Here is a 22,080-nt window from a genome sequence, read left to right on the forward strand (position 1 = left end):
CTCTGGGATGCATCTCGTTAGGTCCCATAGACTTGCATATATTTGGGTTCCTCGGGTGGTCACGAACCAGATCTTCTCTTACAGTGGCAGGGATTTTGCTCCCCCAGTCCCCATCTTGCGGTTCATCCACTCGAGAGGTGTGGGAAGAGAGGTTGCCAGTGAAGACTGAGGCAAAAAAGTTGTTGAGTACCTCAGCCTTCTCCTTGTCAATTGGTACCAGTTTGCCAGTCTTCCTCGTCACGGGGACTGCTTTCTTTGACCTTCCTTTTCTGTCTGACATACCTGTAGAAGCCCTTCTTACTATTTTTTGCATTCCCTGCCAAGTTCAGCTCCACCCAAGCCTCGGCCTTCCTGACCCCATCCCTACACAACTGGGCAGCGTCCCTATAGTCTTCCCAGGATACCTGTCCCTGCTTCCACTGCCTGTGCATTTCCTTCTTGCCTTTTAGTTTGACCAGCAGGTCTTGACTCCGACATGCTGGTCTCTTGCCTTCCTTGCCTGATTTCTTAAATCTGGGGATCGAGAGCTCTTGCGCTTTATGGAAAGCATCCTTAAAGATCTGCCAGATCTGTTCTGCTCCCTTGTCCCTGAGGGCAGTTTCCTAGGGGGTGCTAATGACTAATTCTTTGAAAAGCTGGAAATTCGCTTTCCTAAAATTCAGGGTCCTGACTTTACTCTTCGCCTGACCCATATCCCTCAGGACTGCGGACTCCACCAGTGCGTGATCACTGCAGCCCAGGCTGCCTCCAATCTTGACATCACTGATTAGCTCACTTGTGTTGACGACCATCAGGTCCAGTATCGCGTCCCCTCTGGTAGGGCTGTCTATTACCTGGCTTAAGAAGTTATCCTCAATGCATTCCAGGAGTCTCCTGGATTGCCTACAGCTCACCGTGCTATTTTTCCAGCAGATGTCAGGGTGGTTGAAGTCCCCCAGCAGGACAAGAGCCTGCGAACGTGATGCCTCCTGTAGCTGGAGTAAGAAGGCTTTGTCAATAGGCTCTCCTTGATCAGGCGGCCTTGGTCAGACACCAACCACAAGGTTCCCTTGATGATGGATTGTGTGGTTTGCCTTCTCCTTAGAGGGGATAGGTGATCCTTTTCCTACCCATTGCAAGCTACTCTGGGGCAGCTCACATCTTCCCTGTGCTGTCAAGGAGATACAAGGGGAAAAAAGAATTCTGTGCAAAGGTTCCTGTTGTAGAATTTGATGTAACTTTACATAATGTTTTCTTTTGCTCAAAAAAAAAAAAAAAAAAAAAAAAATTGAAAAAGTGGTTTCTAGCATTTTGAGCATTTTGTTAAGAACAGTCCTGGATTCTCTTCCCAGCTCTTGGTGATGCAATAAATAAAGAGACGTCTCTTAACCTTTCCTATCCTTTTTGCTGTATTTTACGAAAACATCTGAATAGCAGTACATTATTAACATAATATCGCTTTTCATCAACTATTCATGTTATTAATTGTAATTAGTTTTACCAGAACATCTCACAGGAATTCTCTATTTTAAAAATTATTTTTACAGTAAATTGTTTCAGCTATCATTTGTGAGTGATTGTGATATTTGGTTCTAACTATTATTGCTGTTAAAACTGTGCAGGTCACTAGCTGATGTTGATGGAGATGGACAGTTAAAAGCTGATGAGTTTGTGTTAGCCATGCACCTAACTGATATGGCCAAAGCCGGACAACCTCTGCCACTAACTCTGCCTCTTGAACTGGTACCACCTTCTTTCAGGTATATCACTGAGGGCAATGAAACGTAATGTATTTTCAGTGGAAGTGTTTTATACAAGGAAAATAACTGTGTTATTTCTCTAACAATGGTGGGGTTTTTTTCCCTCCAGGAGTGGAAAATACACTGAAAATATAAATGGAACTCTGCCATCTTACCAGCCTGTGCAAGAGGAGGAGCCACAGAAGAAACAGCCAGGTAAAATAGGGTTCACATTCTTAATGTATAGGGCTGTCTTGGAAGGGCACTGAAACCTTTAGAAAGTGGAAGACATAACCAATTCTCTCGGGAGCTTCATTTCAGGAGCTAGATCCCCTTTAACTTGGATGGTAGGAAGCTTGTTAAGTGGATGTAGTCAGCCTATTACATCTAATAGAATTGAGAAGGCAGAGATAGGGGCTATTTTTAGCTGTAGGAAAGGAAAAGTGTGCTGATTAATAATGTATTTTGGAAAATAAATCCTTCATGGCCAAATACTGCCATGCTACTGCAAACTTTTTGTCGGTTGAAAGTTCCTGGCGTTACTTTGTTCTGGACATTTTAAAAACACGGGGTTCCAATGTAGTTTAATTATCTGAAAACTAGATGCAATTTGCACATAACATAGATTCTACTCTTGACTCCCTGATGCTACCATCAAAGGTCTCTTACATGCACACTGCAAGACACGACTTGCCTCTCTTTTTGGAAGGGTGGTTGCTGGGAGCCGAAACCATCCCTTTGTATCTCTTACTATCCTATACTGCAGTAATTGAGCTTGATCCTGTTTTGTTTTTTGCTGGTTTTAGCTCCAGGAGCTCTTACAGGGCACACCCTTAAAAACTAAGCTCTTTCTCTGAGTGCTAATGTTTCTTGCACAGTGGAAAACCTCTTTAACAGAAGATAGTCTTCTCCAAGCTTATAAAAGCTGCTCTTTTATGTTTTCTCTACAATTCAAGTCATTTTCGTGGTCAGTTTTAAATGACAACATTTTTTTGCAATTGGAATAGACTTAGGAAAATTTAAAGATATTTTAGGAAAGAAAAATAATACTTCAACAAATGCAAGATGCTTATATCATCCATGACCCAACAACCTGAGCTTGCCAAAAAGAAAGTATCTATATTTAGTGGCATAACCGAGGTAGTTGTTTGAGAGCAGTGTTTTGCATAGGACAGAAATAACTACTTTTCCTTATTTTAGTGACATTTGAGGACAAAAGGAAAGCAAACTATGAGAGGGGAAATATGGAGCTGGAAAAACGCCGTCAGGTCCTGTTGGAGCAGCAGCAGAGAGAGGCTGAACGTAAGGCTCAGAAAGAAAGAGAAGAACAAGAGCGAAGAGAGAGGGAACGTCAGGAACAGGAACGGAAAAAACAACTCGAAATGGAAAGGCAGCTGGAGAGACAACGAGAGTTGGAAAGACAAAGGGAAGAAGAAAGGAGGAAAGAAATAGAAAGACGGGAGGTTGTTTTCTTGAAATTATTTTTTAGTGTTTTAAGAAATACGTACATGCATAAAGTATCTACTTGACAGAGCATTCAGGATTTGAATGCTGGCTTTGGTTCTGTCTCCTTGCATGGCCATTGGCAGGTTGTCTTGGAGAGAAAGCATAATTTCTGTCTGAAAACGTTGGTCTGTTATAAATGAATCAAATGTTGGTATAAGCTGAAGATTTTCAGATAGTTCATAGGACAGATGAGATTGGACAGATTTCTTGGATTTGTGCAAAAATCTGTATACCATACAAGATTGTACTGAATTCATAATTGATAATATTTTGACAGTTGAACTTGAGACAAATGTGCTTCTATTAGTGTCTCAGTGCATGCATGACTTGCATATTTTATGTAGTTCTGTGAAATACTGAAAGGAGGTTATGAGTAATATCTGTCAATGTGCTCATTTATGGGCAGTGTTCTAAGCTAAACAGACTTTCTCTCTGAATTATGTAGCTTTTCTTCATCCAGAGTTAGGAGCATAGTTATAGGATCACTTTCTCTGTTCTTTGGCGCTGAAGTATATAAGAGCACTTTACAAAAGACAGTATGTCGTGTTGCAGTTATGCTATTTAGAAACAGAGCACATTATATTCAATCACGGTCTCCGAGTTCTGCATCTCCATTGTAATTCAAGGTAATGTAACTTTTCTCCAGGCAGCAAAGCAAGAACTTGAGCGCCAGCGACGTTTGGAATGGGAGAGAATTCGTCGCCAAGAACTTCTTAATCAACGTAACAGGGAACAAGAAGAAATTGTCAAGCTGACCTCTAAAAAGAAGAGCCTTAGTCTTGAATTAGAAGCCCTGGTAAGACAGAAATTTCACTATGCAACTTGAAATACAGTATTTTAAAGTATGCAAATCTTAGAATCTACATTTAATGGCCCACTAGGACTTCCACTCTATTTTGAATGAGCAATCTAAAGCAGATATTTTGGGTTGTTTTAAAGAATCGATCATGAACTAAACTGTCCACAGGTTTAGTGCAGAAGTGGTTTTTGCCGTATATGGTATAATTTGTCTTTGATTTCTTCCTAGACGGACAAACATCAGCAAATCTCAGGCAGATTGCAAGATATACGAAGCAAAAAACAAATTCAAAAAACTGAGCTGGAGGCTTTAGATAAGAAATATGACCAAGGAATCATGGAAGTTAAGCAACTACAACAACAGCTTCAGGCATGTAACTTTCTGTTAAGCTTGTAGTTTTCCTTTACTTTCTATTCTGTGTTTCCGTAATGCTGTTGATAATATATCCCCAGAGGGGGGAATAGTGAATCAGTTTGATTATAGTGGAGGGAGGAATTAGGCAAGGCTGTCAACATTGCAGAGGTTTTTAGTTTTATTTGTGGTGTTAAAGAAATGATTCTATGTATTACAACAAGCTGATAGTTGAATGGGGACAGTTGTCAAAGCCTCAGCTGTTGTTTTGTGAACCAGTAATAGTGACTTCTCTTTAATTATGAATTCTTCTAAGGCTCAGATTTTTGAGGAATGTTTTCCTCTATGTAGAGTCAGTTGGTCTTTGGGCTGAATTATCTTGCTGCTCTTTTTTCTTTTTTTTCTCTCTTTGAGTAGCAAGACATGAATTATTTCAAATCAATTGACTACCATAAATCATCCTTTACTATATTTTTATGTAATGCTCCTGCATTACATTTCTGTGTCACAGAAAGTTACTGTTTTATGTTAGGCTTAGGGCAGTCAACTGAAATGTTCTCATTATAATATTTACACTTTTAGCATGTCTGTTCATTTTTTTTTTCCAGCTATGTTAATGTTTTTGCGTCAAAAAGCATTCGATTTTAATACTATTTATATTGAGAGTATAAAGTTATTTTTTCCTCTACCCCATAATGATAACTTGCATCCACGTTTCATTAACGTGAGTTTAAATTATGTTTGAAAATTCACCCATTTTTACTTGCTGATTTATAAACAATACTAAAAATTTGTTATGTTCTCTTCAATATCTACAGGAGTATCAGAATAAACTAATCTATTTAGTTCCTGAAAAGCAATTGTTAAGTGAAAGAATTAAAAATGCTCAACTTGAAACCACTCAGAGTAAGTGTCTGCAAATGAATTATCTTCTGTTTGCTTTGCTGGCTTTTTGTCACTTGTAAAAGAGGCTGAAGGATACGGAGGTGTTAATCACACCTTCACTTTTGTATCTTTTCAGTTAGTGCCATCTTAGCATTGTTTCATCTGCATTTCATTATTTCCTTCATGTTCTAAATAAGGGGCAAACAAACACGTTTTTGCGAGAAAGCACAGATTTTGCTTGAAACTTTATTTATACAGACTACACAGCCCACAGATATTATTACACCTTGTCTTTTTTTGGTAGTGTAAACTCAAGGGAGTTCATTTATGTAAGATTTACACTGGTCTTTACATCAAATATATCGCGCTAGAAGTCCCTATCTAGAGAAGTTTGCTATGAATTGGTCTGATAGTAAAAAAACAACTTGCAAATTATTCTGTATGTATGACATGTAATGCCTGTGTGTCTCAGTTAGGTGTTGGGCCGACTTTGTGCTGTGTACGAAAAGAAAGGCAAATCAAGTAATTTTTGTGAGGAAAGAGGTTGGGACTGTGTGTATACTAGGAAAATAATAAAATAATTAGTGAAAAAATAAATCCATGTAAAATTGCTTGTCTTTCCTTATGTAGGTACAGGAATCAGTTCAGTGCACAAAAAGTCCCTAGAAAAGGAAGAATTATGCCAAAGACTTAAGGAACAACTAGATGCCCTTGAAAAAGAAACTGCTTCTAAACTTGCCGAAATGGATGCATTTAACAGTCAGCTTAAGGTACATCTATTCTCTAAATACTTAGTCTTACACTGGTAAGCAGTATCTTTATTTCTTCATCCAGTCATAAAGATTGGTGGCACTTCTACCAGGGTCCCAAAAAGCTTTTCCCAACTTTCAATGTCAAATAAGAACTAGCAAAAGTCTTGGTGTAAATAGTACAACAAAAATGCATTTAAAACTATTGCTAATGTAGTAAAATATGAACTTCTTGCTAATCGTTGCTTTGCATGAATCAACTATTGCTCACTCTCAACTCTTGCCTTCTAGAACTCATTTTGATTTAGAATTGAAGTTTTTCAGGCCCTTGCAAATTCTGTTCTTACAGTAGTGAGGCTACATTGCCTACTATTTTTGAATTGTGGACTGAACATTTAACTTCTATTGAAGGAAATACAGGGTTTCATAGTACATTGTACAAGATCTGGTAGCAGACTTAGGTGTTGTCCTAAAAGTAAGCATAGGCCATTTATTTGTGTAGAAGTTAAGAAATATTGGCCACTGGCCCTGAAGGCGTTTTTGTTTCAGAGGCAACTCTTGACTTGCCTAAAAACGCATGCAGCTCTCAGGCAGGGTAGCATGCATCCACTTAACTTTATTTACCAGCTTACTCCTAGTGGCACTGATGTGAACTTTATTCTTAAGTAATGGATTTATGCTGGACCAGCATGAGCGCTCTGCACTCTCTAATAAAAAGAACACAAAGAAAATTTTGTAAACATTGGAGGAGTTTCTTTTCTTTTTTAAAAATGGCTACATATAACACGCATTTTTAGTTACTTGTTTATTGCATGGCTTGCTGTGTTCAGTGGCTGAACCCACCATTTAGTCTTCCCTAAAATAACGTTTTTCAAAATACAGTGCAAAGATTAATTGGCTTTTTATCTGCCTTATCTTACAGTGTGAGAATATGGATGATTCTGTTCTTCAGTGCCTTTTGTCTCTGCTAAGCTGTCTCAACAACCTCTTCCTCTTACTTAAGGTTATTTTCTAATCTTTGGCTCTTTTGGTTTTTAATTATTTCGCAGTTTTTCTCTGCTTACCCTTTCTGTTTGGATGTACAACCTCTATTAAATAAATTTTCCTAAAGTAAAATCTGTAGGCTCTTTTTCTTTCTGCTAGCTTTTACATCCTCTTAAAGACTTAAAAGTTTTCTTACCTGCTTAGAAAGCCAAACTGCAAAATACTGATAGCCATTTTATTTCTTAACAAACTATGTTCACTAAGTTGTTTACCCAGATATTTTTATTTTTAGTTAAAGTAACATCAACCAAAAAAATACTGTCTTAGATGGAAACAGTGTCTTCTCCCACCTTTCCATCTGCTGCTCTCTACCTCTCTACATCTTAAGCTGTGAGTCAGGTTAATGAATTGTCATTCAAGTTTGAGTCTAGAAATAGCATCAATGCCCAGAATATTACATATGACATGGCAAACGCAATGCTATTAAGCTTCCAGATTAACCCAGTACTAAAACCTACTTGCTCGTTCTCCTCAACACTGCTTTTGTCTGCTGGGGTCAGAAATCTAACTTTGATTTTCCCCTCCCCGCCCCCCAAATTATTCTCAGAATTACTTAACTGACCTTTCCATTTTGCGTAAGGGTTATTCTGTCCTTAAATCAAAGATACAAGAGTTTTTATAATGCAATTTTGTTTCCATAGTGATCCTCAATTTCTGTGCAAAATGAGAAGAAAAAGTATTCTCAGCTGAATATGTTTGGGCAAAAATAGTAGTCAATTGTTTAGTTTAGTTTGTTGCTACAGAGACTTTCACAGACACAGAAATCTTGTTATCTTGCCCTTTTCGAATAAATTGCACAGTATCTCTTAGGCAACATGATTATTGGTAGAGGTGCATATTGTAGTGGGACTAGATCATTCTTAATTGCTTTATTTGCATTTATGAGATCCGATAGGAAAAGTCAGGGTATACCTGTTGCATTGCTCAGTCTTTATCAATAGGATTCCTAAAAAAAAAAAAAATGTCGTATCTTACAGATGTTTTGTAACATGGTGAAGTACAATCTAAAGTAATTCTATTGGTGATTTTTTTTTCTTCTGTAAATTTAATTATCCCAAAGATTCATGCTGATTTTTTGCTGTGAAAAAGTTTGTTATCAGAGGGAGGTGGAATAGGAATTGAAGGATGTGTTCAAAAGAAAAAGAGTAAAATTTTGAAGTTTACAAATATAGGAAAACCCCAATCTGAGTTAGTGTCTTTAGGCTATGGCTTCCCACAGTGGTAAGCTTGCTGGATATTTTTATAAAGTTTTTCTGATTTAAATATGGGACTGATCATTCAGACAGCATCGCAAAGGCGAACACCCTGCTGAAGGGATGCATTCTCAGGTTTACGGTATTGTGTTGGCTTTCAGTTGAACTCTGCCTCCTTGGCAAATGTGTCTTGTAGTTATTTAAAACATGCTTCATTGCCTTCTGTGTCCTTAGATTATGTTGTGTTCGAACACTCAGTTTTATATCTTCCCTTCTCCTCTGTCTTATTTGCCATTTCCAGCAGGTGTATGACTGGAAGGGCTCTTTGAAAGCCTAACTTACGTCAAAGGCTTTGCAAACCTGCCAGCTGCTTTTATACTTCTGTTTATTTCACTTTCTTTACAGTGACCTCCAAAGACTATTAATAAACTTCATATTACTTTGTCCATTTGTATTAAAACTTGGTTCACAAAGCATTAAAATGCCTGGATGCTTTTCTCGAAAGATTAGCTTTATTCCTTTTGATGTACTTCGTTGTCTTTCCTCATTAGGACCTGAGAGAAAGTTACAGTACACAGCAGTTAGCCTTGGAGCAGCTCAACAGGATCAAACAGGACAAAATAAGAGAGGTAGAAAAAAGAAGAGCTGAACTTGCACAGAAAAAGCGACTGGAAGATGAGGCTGCAAGGTACCACATCTGAATGTATCAGCGTTGCAGTTTTTAAAGCAAAAGAATGCTGTGGTGACTTTCAGACACTGTAATAAGCAGAAGGTCTAATCAGTAAAAATACATCCTAGTGAGTTGTGTTAGAGAAAACGTTTTATATGGAGTACCACTATTATAAGATGGTTTTAATTTCTTCTTTCCAACCTTTTTTTATCTTATTTTTTAAAAAAATCTTATGATTCAGATAAACCAAGTAGTCACTTCTGCTAATAAGATTTTTAGCTCCTTTAATAGGTAATTCTCACACATTTAAAATTTCTTTTATTTTCTGCCTTGTTTTGCTGGCCTTCAAAAGATCTGACCTATTTCCTTAGAAGCACTTCTGATTGAGTAGGTACTAGATTTTTGTCATGTATATCCAAACTATTGTGAGATTGATACTTAAGACAATACGAAGGGCATTGACTGCTTAATTCCTATGTTAATCTTGGAATCTGGATGAGTGAGCAAGCTTTGAGTGTTAAATTTGGTTCCTTTTTTAGGAGGACAATGAGAAAATTCAAATATATGTCTGAGAGAATCATCCCTTCATGTATACGGTCCTGGTTTTGCTCAGCCCAGCCTTGGATCAAGGACTCAAACTTTTACTGTTCTCAGCTCTTGGTTTCTCATGGTTTTGTTCCCAACTAGTTTTGTTTTCTTTTGTTTCACTGATTAAGAAAGCATAGTTTCTAGGGTTTGATTCTGGCTGTCCGAAGATGCCACTCTGTTTTTCCTCTCTCCAGACCGTCTGCTATCAGCTGCCTTTTTTGTGCTTAGCAGCCCTGGGATTGAAACAGCGCCAGAGAGAGGGTGGATGGGGGCTCTCGGTGGGCAGTCCTCATCCCTGGAGTTGATTTGGTGTACTAGTTTTGACTTTTTATTCAGAGAATTGCTGTGTTTTGTCTTTTTAATTTGGGAGAGATTTTCTTTTTCAATGATTCATATTTGCTTTGACTGTTTTTAATGAAGCACAGCTAGTGACCTTGTAGTATCTGTGATTCACGGTCTTAACTCATGACAGCATTTTTCTACAACAGTGTGATGGAGTTTCATAACATTTGTGACAGTCCCTTTAAGAGAACCATGTGCAACATGTTTAATGACGTCCCGTTAATTTTTCTGTTGAACATCGCTATCTGATAGAGTAACAATATTACTGCACAGCTCCTACTAGATGCTGTCATGTGCTTGAAAACACAATGAAGTGACCATCAGATGAGTGGACCTCCCACAGTGATTTGATGAAGCAGTCTCCTCTAGGCATGGTCCCTCCTCGACAACCTCTTTAGAAGGTGGCCCAAAGTGTTAGGTCCGCTCTTTTCAGAAGAGAGGTCTTAACAGATAAAATACAATGATTTTTAAGGGTGTTGAATTGGATAATAACCTCTTTGGAGAGATGAGGCACAGGATAAAATCTGAATAATTTCAGGAAATACAGTCAGATTCCCAGATTCTGTCTGCTGAAGAGTGTGGTAGTGACAGGACTGAGCATATTGAATAGATTACAACTGCTGAAGGCAAAAAATCAAAGCAGCAAGGATCAGTATGCAAAGGCTATTTTTACGTATGTACCAGAGTGAAATTTTGTTATTAATCTATTTGGAAATGTTAGTTTCCAATCGTGAGATTTGGATGCTGCCTTGGTGGACAACTTAAAACCAGCTCTGTTCCATTAACAGATCACTTCTTGCTCATCAGGATGTAGGTGAGCAGAAGTGCTTGTGGAGGCACTGCACAAGTAACCATGTGATAGTGTTTCTATACCAAGAGTTGTAGTCCATTTGTTATTTATACGTGAAATATACTGGCACTCATGTTAAGACAAAGCATGGTCTCCTGTGGAAGAGCTTATTGCCCAGAGAGAAAAGTAGTCGATACCATAGACTCAATTTTACTTAAAAAGTGCAGTCGATTACTCTCTGAACATGATCTCATTCATTTTTATGTGAACGTTCTCCCACTCCTCTGCCATTCTTTTCTTTCAGAAAAGCAAAACGGGAGAAGGAGAACCGATGGCAGGAAAATATCCGAAGGGAAGAGGAAGAGAAAAAGAAGCGATTGGAAGAAGAACGAATGCAGGAAAAAGTTCAAGAAAAGCTGAAAGCTGAAGAAGCAGTTGCTCTGATGAGGGAAAGGGAAAATAAACGACAGCTTCATGCAGAGGAGGAGAAAAATAGGCAAGCCGCAATCTTGAGAGAAACAGAACAACAAAGACAGAAGCAACTGGAAGAAGATAAAAGAAAGCAAGAACAAATTGCAAAAGAAGCTGAGGAGAGGCGTAAGCAGAACGAAGAAATAAAGAAGATAAAAGAAGTGACCAACTCTCAAGAGGTGGAGAAACGCACTTCTAAATTAAACATAAATGAGAAGTTTGCAGATCTGTTGAAACCAACAGAGGGTAAAAGTCTTAAGCCACCCTGGAAAAATGAAGGTAATCTTAGTCTGTTAGATTTTTGCTTTAATGGTTCTTATTTTCCTGAGTGTTATTTCATTCTTTAAATGTATTATTGTTAATGTGACACGATGGCAGGCTTGTTGTCTAAAATATTATTAAAAAAACCATCCTATTAACTTAGGTTTTCAGCACCTATGACTGATGACAAATCTTCCAGTGATCATGGCCAACAAATCACAGATGCTGGAAACAGTAATATTTCTGCTTTTTCCTAAGGCCTGCACTTTCTGTCATTAAAGTAGAATGCTAATATGGAGGAGTTTTGTTCAATGATGAGTGGATTGGCAGATAACGCTCAGTGACATGATTGATTAACATTGAAATCTAGTTTATTTCTGCATTACTCAATGCGTCTTATTAAAAAACAAAGAACTGAAGTCAACCCAACTCTAGTTGTGGGACTTTGAAAAATACTGGTTTAACAATATTTTTGCTAAAGGCAGTTTTGATTAGTTCCATCCTTCATCAGTTTTTGTCAGTTTTTATTAGCCACTTTTATCACTGAGTTCAGCAAGAGCCAAATTAGAGCAGTGCTGAAAGGTATTTGCACACCTCAGCTATACCTTGTAAAACATTCACTGTTAGCAACATCAGTCACAGACTTGGAGAATATAGATGCAAAGAAAACAGAAATTGTTGTATTTTAGGTTTCTAAGTAAAATCTTCACAACTGCTGCTGAACACTTATTATTGTAGCGGTGGTATCTTTTCAACTTGGAAAATTATAGTTGTGTTAAACGAGACTATATTAAAGCACTGTCTTACCCAGAGTGGTTTGACAAGGGAAGATGAGAATATAAAGATGTCATTCTTTTGCTTCAGAGGACAATGCATTTTACTGGTTCTGTTATGTTTACTATGATTAGCATGTTAAACTCTTGCATTGTATGCATCCTATCAGCCTGCTGTAGCTAGTGATCTCCTTTGATACTTGCATAGTGTCTTTGGGGCAAGAACAGTTCTGTATTACATTCATACGTGTTGCTTAGAACGGTAGGGCTCCAACTAAGTGCATGTCTTTCAGCTATATCAAAATAGTAACTAGTTTTCTTATCCTTTCAGGCAATGCAGTTAGTGTCTCAGAGTCTAGGAATTCAGTTGCCTTGGTAAATTACAGAGCTTTATATCCATTTGAAGCAAGGAATCACGATGAGATGAGCTTTAATACTGGCGATATCATTCAGGTAAGATTTGCCACTGACGTTTAACTTGCAAAAACCCAACCCTGCTTCCCCAGCCTTGAGATACACCAAGGTCTTAAGTGTCAAAAGCATTATTTTGATATACATTAAGACTTACTCAAAATTTAAATTTGATTGGGGTTTGTTTGTTAACAGGTGAAATAGAGACATGAACGGCTACATAAAATGTCAAAATTCTTAATGCCATTTCAATTCAAATTAAACAAACTAGTTATTTAACAAGTAGATGTGAAAGGTTCTTCTGAATCTTAATACTGTTTTCTAATGTATTGTTAGCATAGACTTCTGCCTCTTGTTGGATGGTCCTTTGTAAATGCTCCCTCAGGCAGATATCTATAGTAGTTTATTCTGTGTCCATTCTTTGTAGCACTTTTCTGGATTCAGCTGAATATACTATCTATAATATTACAGCAGGACCATAAGATTGGAAATGTCTTCTGGCTTCGCAGTTGAAATCTGTGTTATTTCGTGTAATTATATCACTTGTCAGCATGCATGTTTTTGAAAGCATGTGCATTCAGGTGGACTTGTGAAAACTGATTGACAACTGTGGTAATACAATTAATATATATGTATCTAATATGTAAGTCCATATGGTTCCTCCTCATTCAGATTATAAGCGTTATAGGTAGGTGGTAAGGGAGAATTTACAAAGCAGTGTGGTACAAAATATTAAAACACTCAAGTATTAGCCTTCAGTTTGACAGTGTTAAATCACTTATTTGCATTTTCATACCAACGAAGCATGGAAGAGGGAACAAGAGAAGTAGGTTTTGTTTTGGCTTTCTTCTCAGGTATAACTAACTGTGTCATTTAACTACTGGTAACTTATTTTAGAAATAGGCTTACAGCTGCCTCCTCCTCCTCCTCCTTCTCCTCTTACACCCCAAACCTCAACTAAGCTAACTAGCTGATAGTATTTGATGAGCTGCTAATTTTTAGCTAATTTTGACTAACTTGCTAATGTGCAGCATAATGGAGACTTCAATATTGCTATGAATGTTTAAGGATGCTCTTGGCTGGGTGTCGGTCTCTTCTCCCAAGTAACAAGTGATAGGAAGAGAGCAAACGGCCTCAAGTTGTGCTAGGGGAGGGTTAGATTGGATATTAGGAAAAATTTCTGCACTGAAAGGGTTATTGAGCATTGGAAGAGGCTGCCCAGGGAAGTGGTTGAGTCACCATCCCTGGAGGTATTTAAAAGACGTGTAGATGAGGCGCTTAGGGACATGGTTTAGTGGTGGACATGGTAGTGTCAGGTTTACAGTTGGATTTGACGATCTTAAGGGTCTTTTCCAACGTAAATGATTCTATGGTTCTATTCTAAACTTAATTGTATAGTGAATAACAGAATTTTTGGATGTGTTTTGGATGCAGTTGAATGACACAGTTAATTATATCTGTAAGCAGAGCTGCAGCAGTTCTTCTCATGCGTTGCTAGGCTCACCAGCCGCTGCCTCTTGGCTGCGCATTTGGCAAAATACAACACAATGCACCATAATTTTTGGCAAGCCAGAATGGCTGCAGGTTTAGTACACCGTTCCCAGTGTGCATGTTTGGGGCCCGTTTGAAGGAACATAATGTCTTTGAGGCCTGTCTCTACCTGTGTCTAAAAACAGTGCAATGGCATCATCACAGTGCAATGGCATCATCACAGTGCAATGGCATCATCACAGTCTAGAGAACAAGTCTTATGAGGAGCGGCTGAGGGAACTGGGGCTGTTTAGCGTGGAGAAGAGGAGGCTGAGGGGAGACCTCATCGCGCTCTACAACTACCTGAAAGGAGGTTGTAGCGAGGTGGGGGTTGGTCTCTTCTCCCAAGTAACAAGCGATAGGACGAGAGGAAATGGCCTCAAGTTGCGCCAGGGGAGGTTTAGACTGGACATTAGGAAAAACTTCTTTACTGACAGAGTGGTCAGGCCTTGGAACAGGCTGCCCAGGGAAGTGGTGGAGTCACCATCCCTGGAAGTATTTAAAAGACGTGTAGATGAGGCGCTTAGGGACATGGTTTAGTGGGCATGGTGGTGTTGGGTTGACGGTTGGACTCGATGATCTTAGAGGTCTTTTCCAACCTTAATGATTCTATGATTCTGTGATCACCCTGTTTCTTGAACAGGGCAAAATCAGCTCAATTCTGAAAGGGAAGAGAATGAAAATGCTGATCCTTGTGTGAGTGCTGCTCAAGCTGTTCAGTTCAGAGTGCCAGCAGGTGCTGACGCACTATATACCCTGTTTGTTTCACGCTGCTAATTGTTTTCTTTGTATTTGTCCTCCTGTCCACAGGTTGATGAAAAAACTGTGGGAGAGCCTGGTTGGCTTTATGGGAGTTTTCAGGGACATTTTGGTTGGTTTCCATGCAATTATGTAGAAAAAATACCAGAAGGAGAAAAATCTTTATCTCCTAAGAAGGCCTTACTTCCTCCTACAGTATCTTTATCTACTACCTCAGCTGCTTCAGAGTGAGTTTTTGTTACGTTTGTGTTAAAAATGCTTTTTCTAAATTTAGCTAACACATAATGTGCTGTATAGTTTCATTTGGTGTTTGTTATTAAAATATAAATGCAGAAAACTTATTAAAGAACCTACCTGAAAGTCTTAGCCTGGAAATTTTAAGTATTTGATAGTTTGCTTTGCGTTGTGTAGAATATCTGTTTTATATATGTTTAAAAAAAAAAAAGTGATTCTGCTTGAGGTACTTTTGAAATAAAAATTGTGATGTGTTAAATATGCCTGTATTTGATTTGCAGACCACTTTCGCCAAGTAAATCCACAGAAGACTCTGATTACCAAAACATACCTTTTTCTAGCCTGAATGTTAATACAGCATGGCAACAGAAATCAGCTTTTACTCGCACTGTGTCCCCTGGATCTGTTTCACCCACTCATGGACAGGTATATATACTTGCTGTATTTTAGATAGATGTTAATGAAACTGATTTAAGAAAACAAATAAACAAAACCAAACAAACAAAAAAAACACACAAAAAAACTCCAAACCAAACGAAACCACAGCTTTTCTAATACTGGGTGCACTGAACAGTCTAGAGGATAAAGAAACTAGTGTGAATTCTCCAGAATTATACATTGACGTAACTCCATGTGTTTCCATGACCAGTGAGCAAGAAGACTCATGCAGTATGTTTCATAATTCTATAATAATTTTCACCTGTAATTAGACACACGGTATTTCTAGCAAATAAGGAACAGAGTTGAGAGATTGTTCCCGAGTCAACAAGTTGTATACAGCAGTGTAAAATGTTGTTGACCAGAGAACAAATTATTCAGCCAACACTTAGGAATGAAATTGCTTAGACTGCAATTAAAAGATACCTCGCTGTTTATTTGGTTGGGTTTTTTTAACACTTGCACCAATTGTGGTCAATCAACATCTCCACTTCTGTCTTAACAGGGGCAACCTGTCGAGAATTTAAAAGCACAAGCACTTTGCTCTTGGACTGCAAAAAAAGATAACCACTTGAATTTTTCAAAAAATGATATCATTACTGTCCTGGAGCAGCAGGAAAACTGGTGGTTTGGAGAGGTACATGGAGGAAGGGGTTGGTTTCCAAAATCTTACGTCAAGCTGTTACCTGGGAGTGAAATCAAGAAAGAGGAGTAAGTATGACTTTTGCTTTTGTTTTTTTCAACAGTTCACAAAAAAAGGTGGTTTTAGAGTGCAAAATTCTTGCAGTGCTTTGAAGTGCAGAATATAAATACTGTTTACAATTTACACCGTGCCATTTTAGGCTTTTATTATTTCATTCTGGCAAGCCAAGTAATGTTGGGCTCACTACTGTGTAAACAGACAGTCTTCCAAGGCTGAGAGCTGTGAAAAATCAGTGGTGTTACGCTATTCATCAAGTGCCAGACTTTGTTTTGGTTCATTACCGAGTCAGCTCTCTTGCAGTGTAGTTGCTTTCTGCCTCTGAAGGTGCCAATTTCTAACTGACCTACGAAGAATTGTAAGCTTGTAAGGTGCGTCTTGCAGAAATAGTATATTTTTCTTTACTTGAAAAGATCATTATGTCTATTCTAATGCTGCAAGGTAATTGTTCAGGTAATAATTCAAAGTCTGGTTTCTGCCGGGATGGGCTGTACCATTGTGTGTGGATTGTTCTTTTCATGCGTTATGATAAAAGTTCTTAGAAGTTCTCTAGAATGAGAGAATTTAGACAAAATCTTTAATTTGTATTTCTTTGGGATAGTATAATTTGCGAATATATCTTCTCCTCTTTCATCACACGCTGCTTTTTTTTTTTGTTTGAAGTGGTGTGCTCTTGGATACCATTCATATCTTAAGTATCAGTAATACCTGTCACTGGCAGTCAGGGAAGTCTTTGCAGTTAATTCAGAGGCAATACCAACTTTGAGATAACCAAAGTGAGCTTAGTCTCATCCTAATAAAGAGATTTGTTCTTGATCAGCCTTCTTAGTTATTCAAACTCTTTTTTTTTCTGTCTGCAGACCAGAAGCTATTTATGCAGCTGTAAACAAAAAGCCTAATACACAGTCTTACGCAGTAGGAGAGGGTAAGACAGCATGAAATATGCTACTTAATGATACAGTCTGTTTCTGCTTAATGGCATGTGAATAAGCTTAAATATGTGAAGAGTTTCTGAGCAGGCCTTTTAATGCTTGTCCAAAAAATACAATGCAAATGTTGAGCTACTGTTATGAGAATTCTAAAACAGGAACTTAAGTAAAATTTGTAACTAACTCAGGTTGAGCATAGGCCTGGGTGTTTTGGTTTTGTTTTTAAGATTTTTGCTCGAGCATTAATTTGTATCTGAAAACTTAAATATATCTCATACCCAGAGCCGAGTTCCCTTCCTGCTGTTCCTTACTGTCTTATGCTGTACTGTAGAGACATGAGAAGGGATTTTTAGTCTCCTGACTGTAGATCATTCTCTTTTAATCAGTAGGGAGTAGAGAAAACAAACATTACTGGAGAAAAATTTGTGGGAAGCACTTTCTAAGCCTTTTAATCTAGTGTATCTCCATGCTTCCCCAATTATATTTTAATTCCACTTGTGTTTTTTCATTTTGGCTATGTTAGTCAGATAAGAATGGTTTTAATCAGGTTTAGGTGTGGAATATACATGCTTGCTGTGAAACACAGAGGTAGGGTGGAATACTTTACGCAAGAGATGAGTTTTCAAGCTGTGGTCTACTGACCTCTACTGATCCGCAGGATGATCATAGGGTAGTAACTCTCACTGTGCCAATTTCATCTATCTGTACAAAGTTGTGTACGTGCAATTCAAAGTTGTACACGAGGTGAGATGTGATTACATCAAGCAAGTAGGTAGGTTGATTCACAAACTTGTGATCCATGTATGAACACACTGATGAACAGCTTTACTTGCATCTGACATACTTTTATCCTCCTATCTGAAACTATTGTCTCCTTCTTTATATGTGCTGTTTGCACAGAGTATGTTGCGCTCTATTCATATTCAAGCTCTGAGCCTGGTGACTTGACTTTCACGGAAGGTGAGGAGATCCTAGTGATCCAGAAGGAAGGGGAATGGTGGACTGGGAGCATTGATGGCAGAACTGGAATCTTCCCCTCCAATTACGTCAGACCAAAGGATCAAGAAGTGAGTTCGTATTCTGAGAATTAAAGCAAGATGCTTTCAATTTTATTGTATTACTGGTATTGATATCTAGCTCTTAGATAGGGATTTTAAGCAGAGGTTAATGTGCTTGACAGAAAAGAAAAACCCAAGTAGCTTGAGTGCTAAATTAGTGCTCTAGCCACACTGTCACACTGTCTCTCTCCATGCTGGATGGCATTCTGTTAAATACGGGCTCAAAATTAAAATCTCCATGTTTTTTTCTGTCCACATGCTTAAAGTTGGTGTAAACTCTACTGTTTTTATTGCACATTAAAAGATGATTGCTGTGTCTTTGTAGGCTTCTAGTAATGCTGGCAAAACTGGAACAATAAATAAGAAACCTGGTAAGTGTGTGTTAACTTTTTAGAACTGTTTCTTAAGTGACTATGAGCATTTAGGTTCATAGCAGTGTTTTAATGGTGGCTAATGTGCTTAGCTGCAAGATATGTACCAGGATATTTCTGTGGATCTAGCTCTTACTGTAATGAAAAAATAACAAATGCAATTAATATATTGTCTCTTCAGAAATTGCTCAGGTTACTACTGCCTATGCTGCATCAGGAACTGAACAGCTTAGTCTTGCTCCAGGACAGCTAATACTTATTCTGAAGAAAAATGCTAGTGGATGGTGGCAAGGAGAGTTGCAGGTAATTATTGAAGCAGAAATAATTGTGACTTCATGAATGGCAAGGAGGTGATCTTAGGTTTAATTCGAGAAAACAACTAAGTACAGCGTTCTAAAAGCTGGCTAGAAAGTTATTATCATCGTGTATAAACCATATTTGGGGAAAAACAAGTTTTTAATTAAACCTTGGGTTGCTGAGGTTTTTTGTTTGGTGGGGTTTTTTTTGTTGTTTTGGAGGGGTTTTTTGGGTCACAGAAAATAGTAACATGTGCATGGGAGGGGGAAGAGGGATGTTGACAATTAATAAGTTGGTTAGGATTTAATTGGTAAAACATTAAATTGTAAAATTGTTCTAATGAAAGAACAGGAATTCTTGAAAGTTGGAGTTGGAAGCTAGTTTATTGTGCAGGTTGCTGTTCCCACTTTTCTCATTTCCCCACTTTCGATGAATTTCAAATCCCAAGGGTTGAGGGTACTGTTACATGACGTTCTTCTTAAATCATAATTGATATTTTGACTTTTGGAGCCCCATGGATCTTGTCCATAATAGCCTTCATCTTTGCAACCAATGCAAAGTTAAGTCATGATCTTACAATGTTTGTTACCTTTTTCTTTAGCTGAATTTTAGCTGGATCTGCATTGTTAGCCTGAATTTAAACATGTTACTTCCAATACTGAATGCCATTTCCAATATTGGGATTGAACATCACAACAGAAGGTTCTGTCCTCTTAAAATCACTTAATTGGCCTTTCCCAAGGTATTCTACAGCCACACACACTCTGTTTTGAGTGAATACTCTTGTTAACACCTATCTTCTTTCTCCAGCAGCTAGAACAGGGCTGATCTAACTATTCAGCATCTGTTTTTAAAACCAGCCTGCTTTACAGATATAGGAGGAGAGATCACAGCACGCAAGTTGAGAAATTGCTGCACTGAGTTTCTGTGAATTAACAGCAGTAGAAAATTTATTCATAGTGTAGGCAAAAAAAAAAAACCAGAAAACAATGAATAGTTTGTATTTTAAGAAGAGTAGGCCCAGTGCTGGTTCAGGAAGAAGCTTCAAAGAGTAAAAAACAAAAAAAAAAAAGTGGGGAAAGGGAAACTAAGACCTGTAACTGTCAATTCTTGCTAGTTTGAATTTCTTTTTTTGTGGTAATAGAGCTCACTATGCAGTTACTGCTTTCTAAAATCTATGCTCACTTTTACATCCTGACTTTGTTGTGCACTCTGAAGTATATTTGTTTCTTCAGTGTGTGCAGAGATCATCTTTACCTGTGGGACTAAAAAAGCAAAGACTGAAAAATGAGGAAATTCTTTTCAAACTCTCACATGCTGTACTAGGTAGGAAGTGATATCAAATACTTAGGTCAGGATTTTCTAAAGTAGCTTATGGTAATTTTTACCTCTGTTCTGGGTATCTCATTAGAGAGTCCTTGTATGATGCATAAGTGGAATGTTCATAGAGCGAATTTTCAGCCCTACAGTTAAATTGTGCACTGAAATAATTAGCTGCACTTGAAAATTTTGGATTAATACATTTGCCAGAACATATTAGGGTGCAGCTTTATTTGAATTGGGTTGTTTTATCCTTTAGCCAGATTTTTTCCGTTTGAGATCTTTTTAGTATTTAGTTGGTATTTGGAAGCCTGACTTCTTGTCTTTTGTTGGCAAAACTGTGCGACATATTTGTTGTATTTTTTCCAGTCTATAGACTATTTGGTTTCTTAATTGTGTAATAACCATTTTAAACATTTACAGGCAAGAGGGAAAAAGAGACAGAAAGGATGGTTCCCTGCCAGCCATGTGAAATTACTGGGTCCGAGCAGTGAAAGAACCACATCTGCTGTTCCCTCAGGTGAAAAAAAAAAGACTTTATATTTCATTTAGAGTATTTTATGTAACTGCTTCAATTGTTCAGATACTAGTCTGAATTACATAACTAGCATAACATTATGTTTAATGGCTGTATCTGATTGTGGTGTCACTGTGGAAGGTAAAGTCCTAGTTGGAATCTGGGTCTTTTGACAGACTTGTCCATTCAGCTGTTACCTCTGTCCAAGAAAGGTAAAATCTCACACCTTCTTAATCAAAACAGTTTTTCATAGGGTCCTTAGCATATACTATCCTCTACATTCCTTACAACAGAAGGTCTCAGTCATACAAAGGTGTTTATATCCAGAAATCTGTGAGGATCAGCAATCCATCTTCTATGGCAAGAGCTTTTTAATTTTGCTGAATGCACTGAAGAGCCGCGCACTTCTCATTTGGAAAATCCATGTTTCCAAATGCTAGCAAAAACCTTACAGAAAACTAGCAATCATTGACAAACACATTGCGATTACGTGCATTGCTCCTTATAAGGAGGGAGACTAAGCAGCAGATTTCCACTAGATTTTTCCATTTGAGTGGCCTGGTACAAATGAGATTATTTCACAGAAAAGGAGCTTTTTTGGTTCTGCATGCTTAAATTGTGTTGTTCTCCACAGCTATGATTCGCTTATACAACAGCTTCCTGGGTATTACTGGACAAAACTTCCTTTTGACTAAACTAGCAGCTCACGATTGGCTAATGCACATTTCCTCTGCCTTTGCCACGCTTTTTTCTCACAAGTATCAGCTATAAGATAATCAAACTCACTTTCTTGTCCGATCCAGTAAAAGAGATAGAAGCATACTTGTTTATATTTTAAAATGTTCAGAAGGTCAATAGATGCTGTGCTAACTGAATCAATTCGCTATGTAAGTGCATAGATCTATAAAGTGGAAATAAAGATGACTTACTTTTCTTTAATTGGGCCAGGCAAAGAAAAGGGAGGACAGTTCCACATCAGGATAAGATCACGTGGCATTTTTGTTATGTTACAGTGTATGTGAAATTGTTGTTTCTTTCCTGTGGTTAAATAAAACACTCAAAACCAAGTATTAATACTTGTGTAACAGTGTTCTGCTATATTTCTTTTTTCTTTGTAGTGTGTCAAGTGATAGCGATGTATGATTACATGGCAAACAATGAAGATGAGCTCAGTTTCTCCAAAGGGCAGCTTATTAATGTACTGAGTAAAGATGATGCTGACTGGTGGCAAGGAGAAATCAGTGGTGTGACAGGTCTCTTCCCCTCAAACTACGTGAAGATGACCACGGATTCTGATCCAAGTCAGCAGTGTAAGCAACCTCTATTTTTTTATTAATTTTTGTTACTTTATTTCAAAGGTGCATTGCTATTCTTCT

At 37.9% G+C, this 22,080-nt stretch overlaps 1 protein-coding gene across 1 annotated transcript in view; it reads left to right on the forward strand.

The window, feature by feature from the left end:
• Positions 1–1,601: 1,601 nt before the first annotated feature.
• Positions 1,602–22,080, forward strand: part of ITSN2 (intersectin 2) — a gene marked incomplete at its 5' end in the record, with an annotated part of 41,754 nt that continues 21,275 nt past the window's right edge. Inside the window, 20 exons of the mRNA XM_009587442.1 lie at positions 1,602–1,739; positions 1,849–1,934; positions 2,919–3,181; positions 3,871–4,020; positions 4,252–4,392; positions 5,193–5,280; positions 5,890–6,029; positions 6,931–7,011; positions 8,797–8,933; positions 10,940–11,385; positions 12,472–12,593; positions 14,892–15,067; positions 15,356–15,500; positions 16,018–16,223; positions 17,073–17,137; positions 18,042–18,208; positions 18,525–18,570; positions 18,752–18,873; positions 20,611–20,707; positions 21,823–22,014. Coding sequence (XP_009585737.1) covers positions 1,602–1,739; positions 1,849–1,934; positions 2,919–3,181; positions 3,871–4,020; positions 4,252–4,392; positions 5,193–5,280; positions 5,890–6,029; positions 6,931–7,011; positions 8,797–8,933; positions 10,940–11,385; positions 12,472–12,593; positions 14,892–15,067; positions 15,356–15,500; positions 16,018–16,223; positions 17,073–17,137; positions 18,042–18,208; positions 18,525–18,570; positions 18,752–18,873; positions 20,611–20,707; positions 21,823–22,014 — 3,008 coding nt within the window. The remainder of the gene's footprint in view (positions 1,740–1,848; positions 1,935–2,918; positions 3,182–3,870; positions 4,021–4,251; positions 4,393–5,192; positions 5,281–5,889; positions 6,030–6,930; positions 7,012–8,796; positions 8,934–10,939; positions 11,386–12,471; positions 12,594–14,891; positions 15,068–15,355; positions 15,501–16,017; positions 16,224–17,072; positions 17,138–18,041; positions 18,209–18,524; positions 18,571–18,751; positions 18,874–20,610; positions 20,708–21,822; positions 22,015–22,080) is intronic.

Source organism: Fulmarus glacialis, unplaced genomic scaffold (assembly GCF_000690835.1).
Source record: "Fulmarus glacialis isolate BGI_N327 unplaced genomic scaffold, ASM69083v1 scaffold6121, whole genome shotgun sequence".
Taxonomy (NCBI): domain Eukaryota; kingdom Metazoa; phylum Chordata; class Aves; order Procellariiformes; family Procellariidae; genus Fulmarus; species Fulmarus glacialis.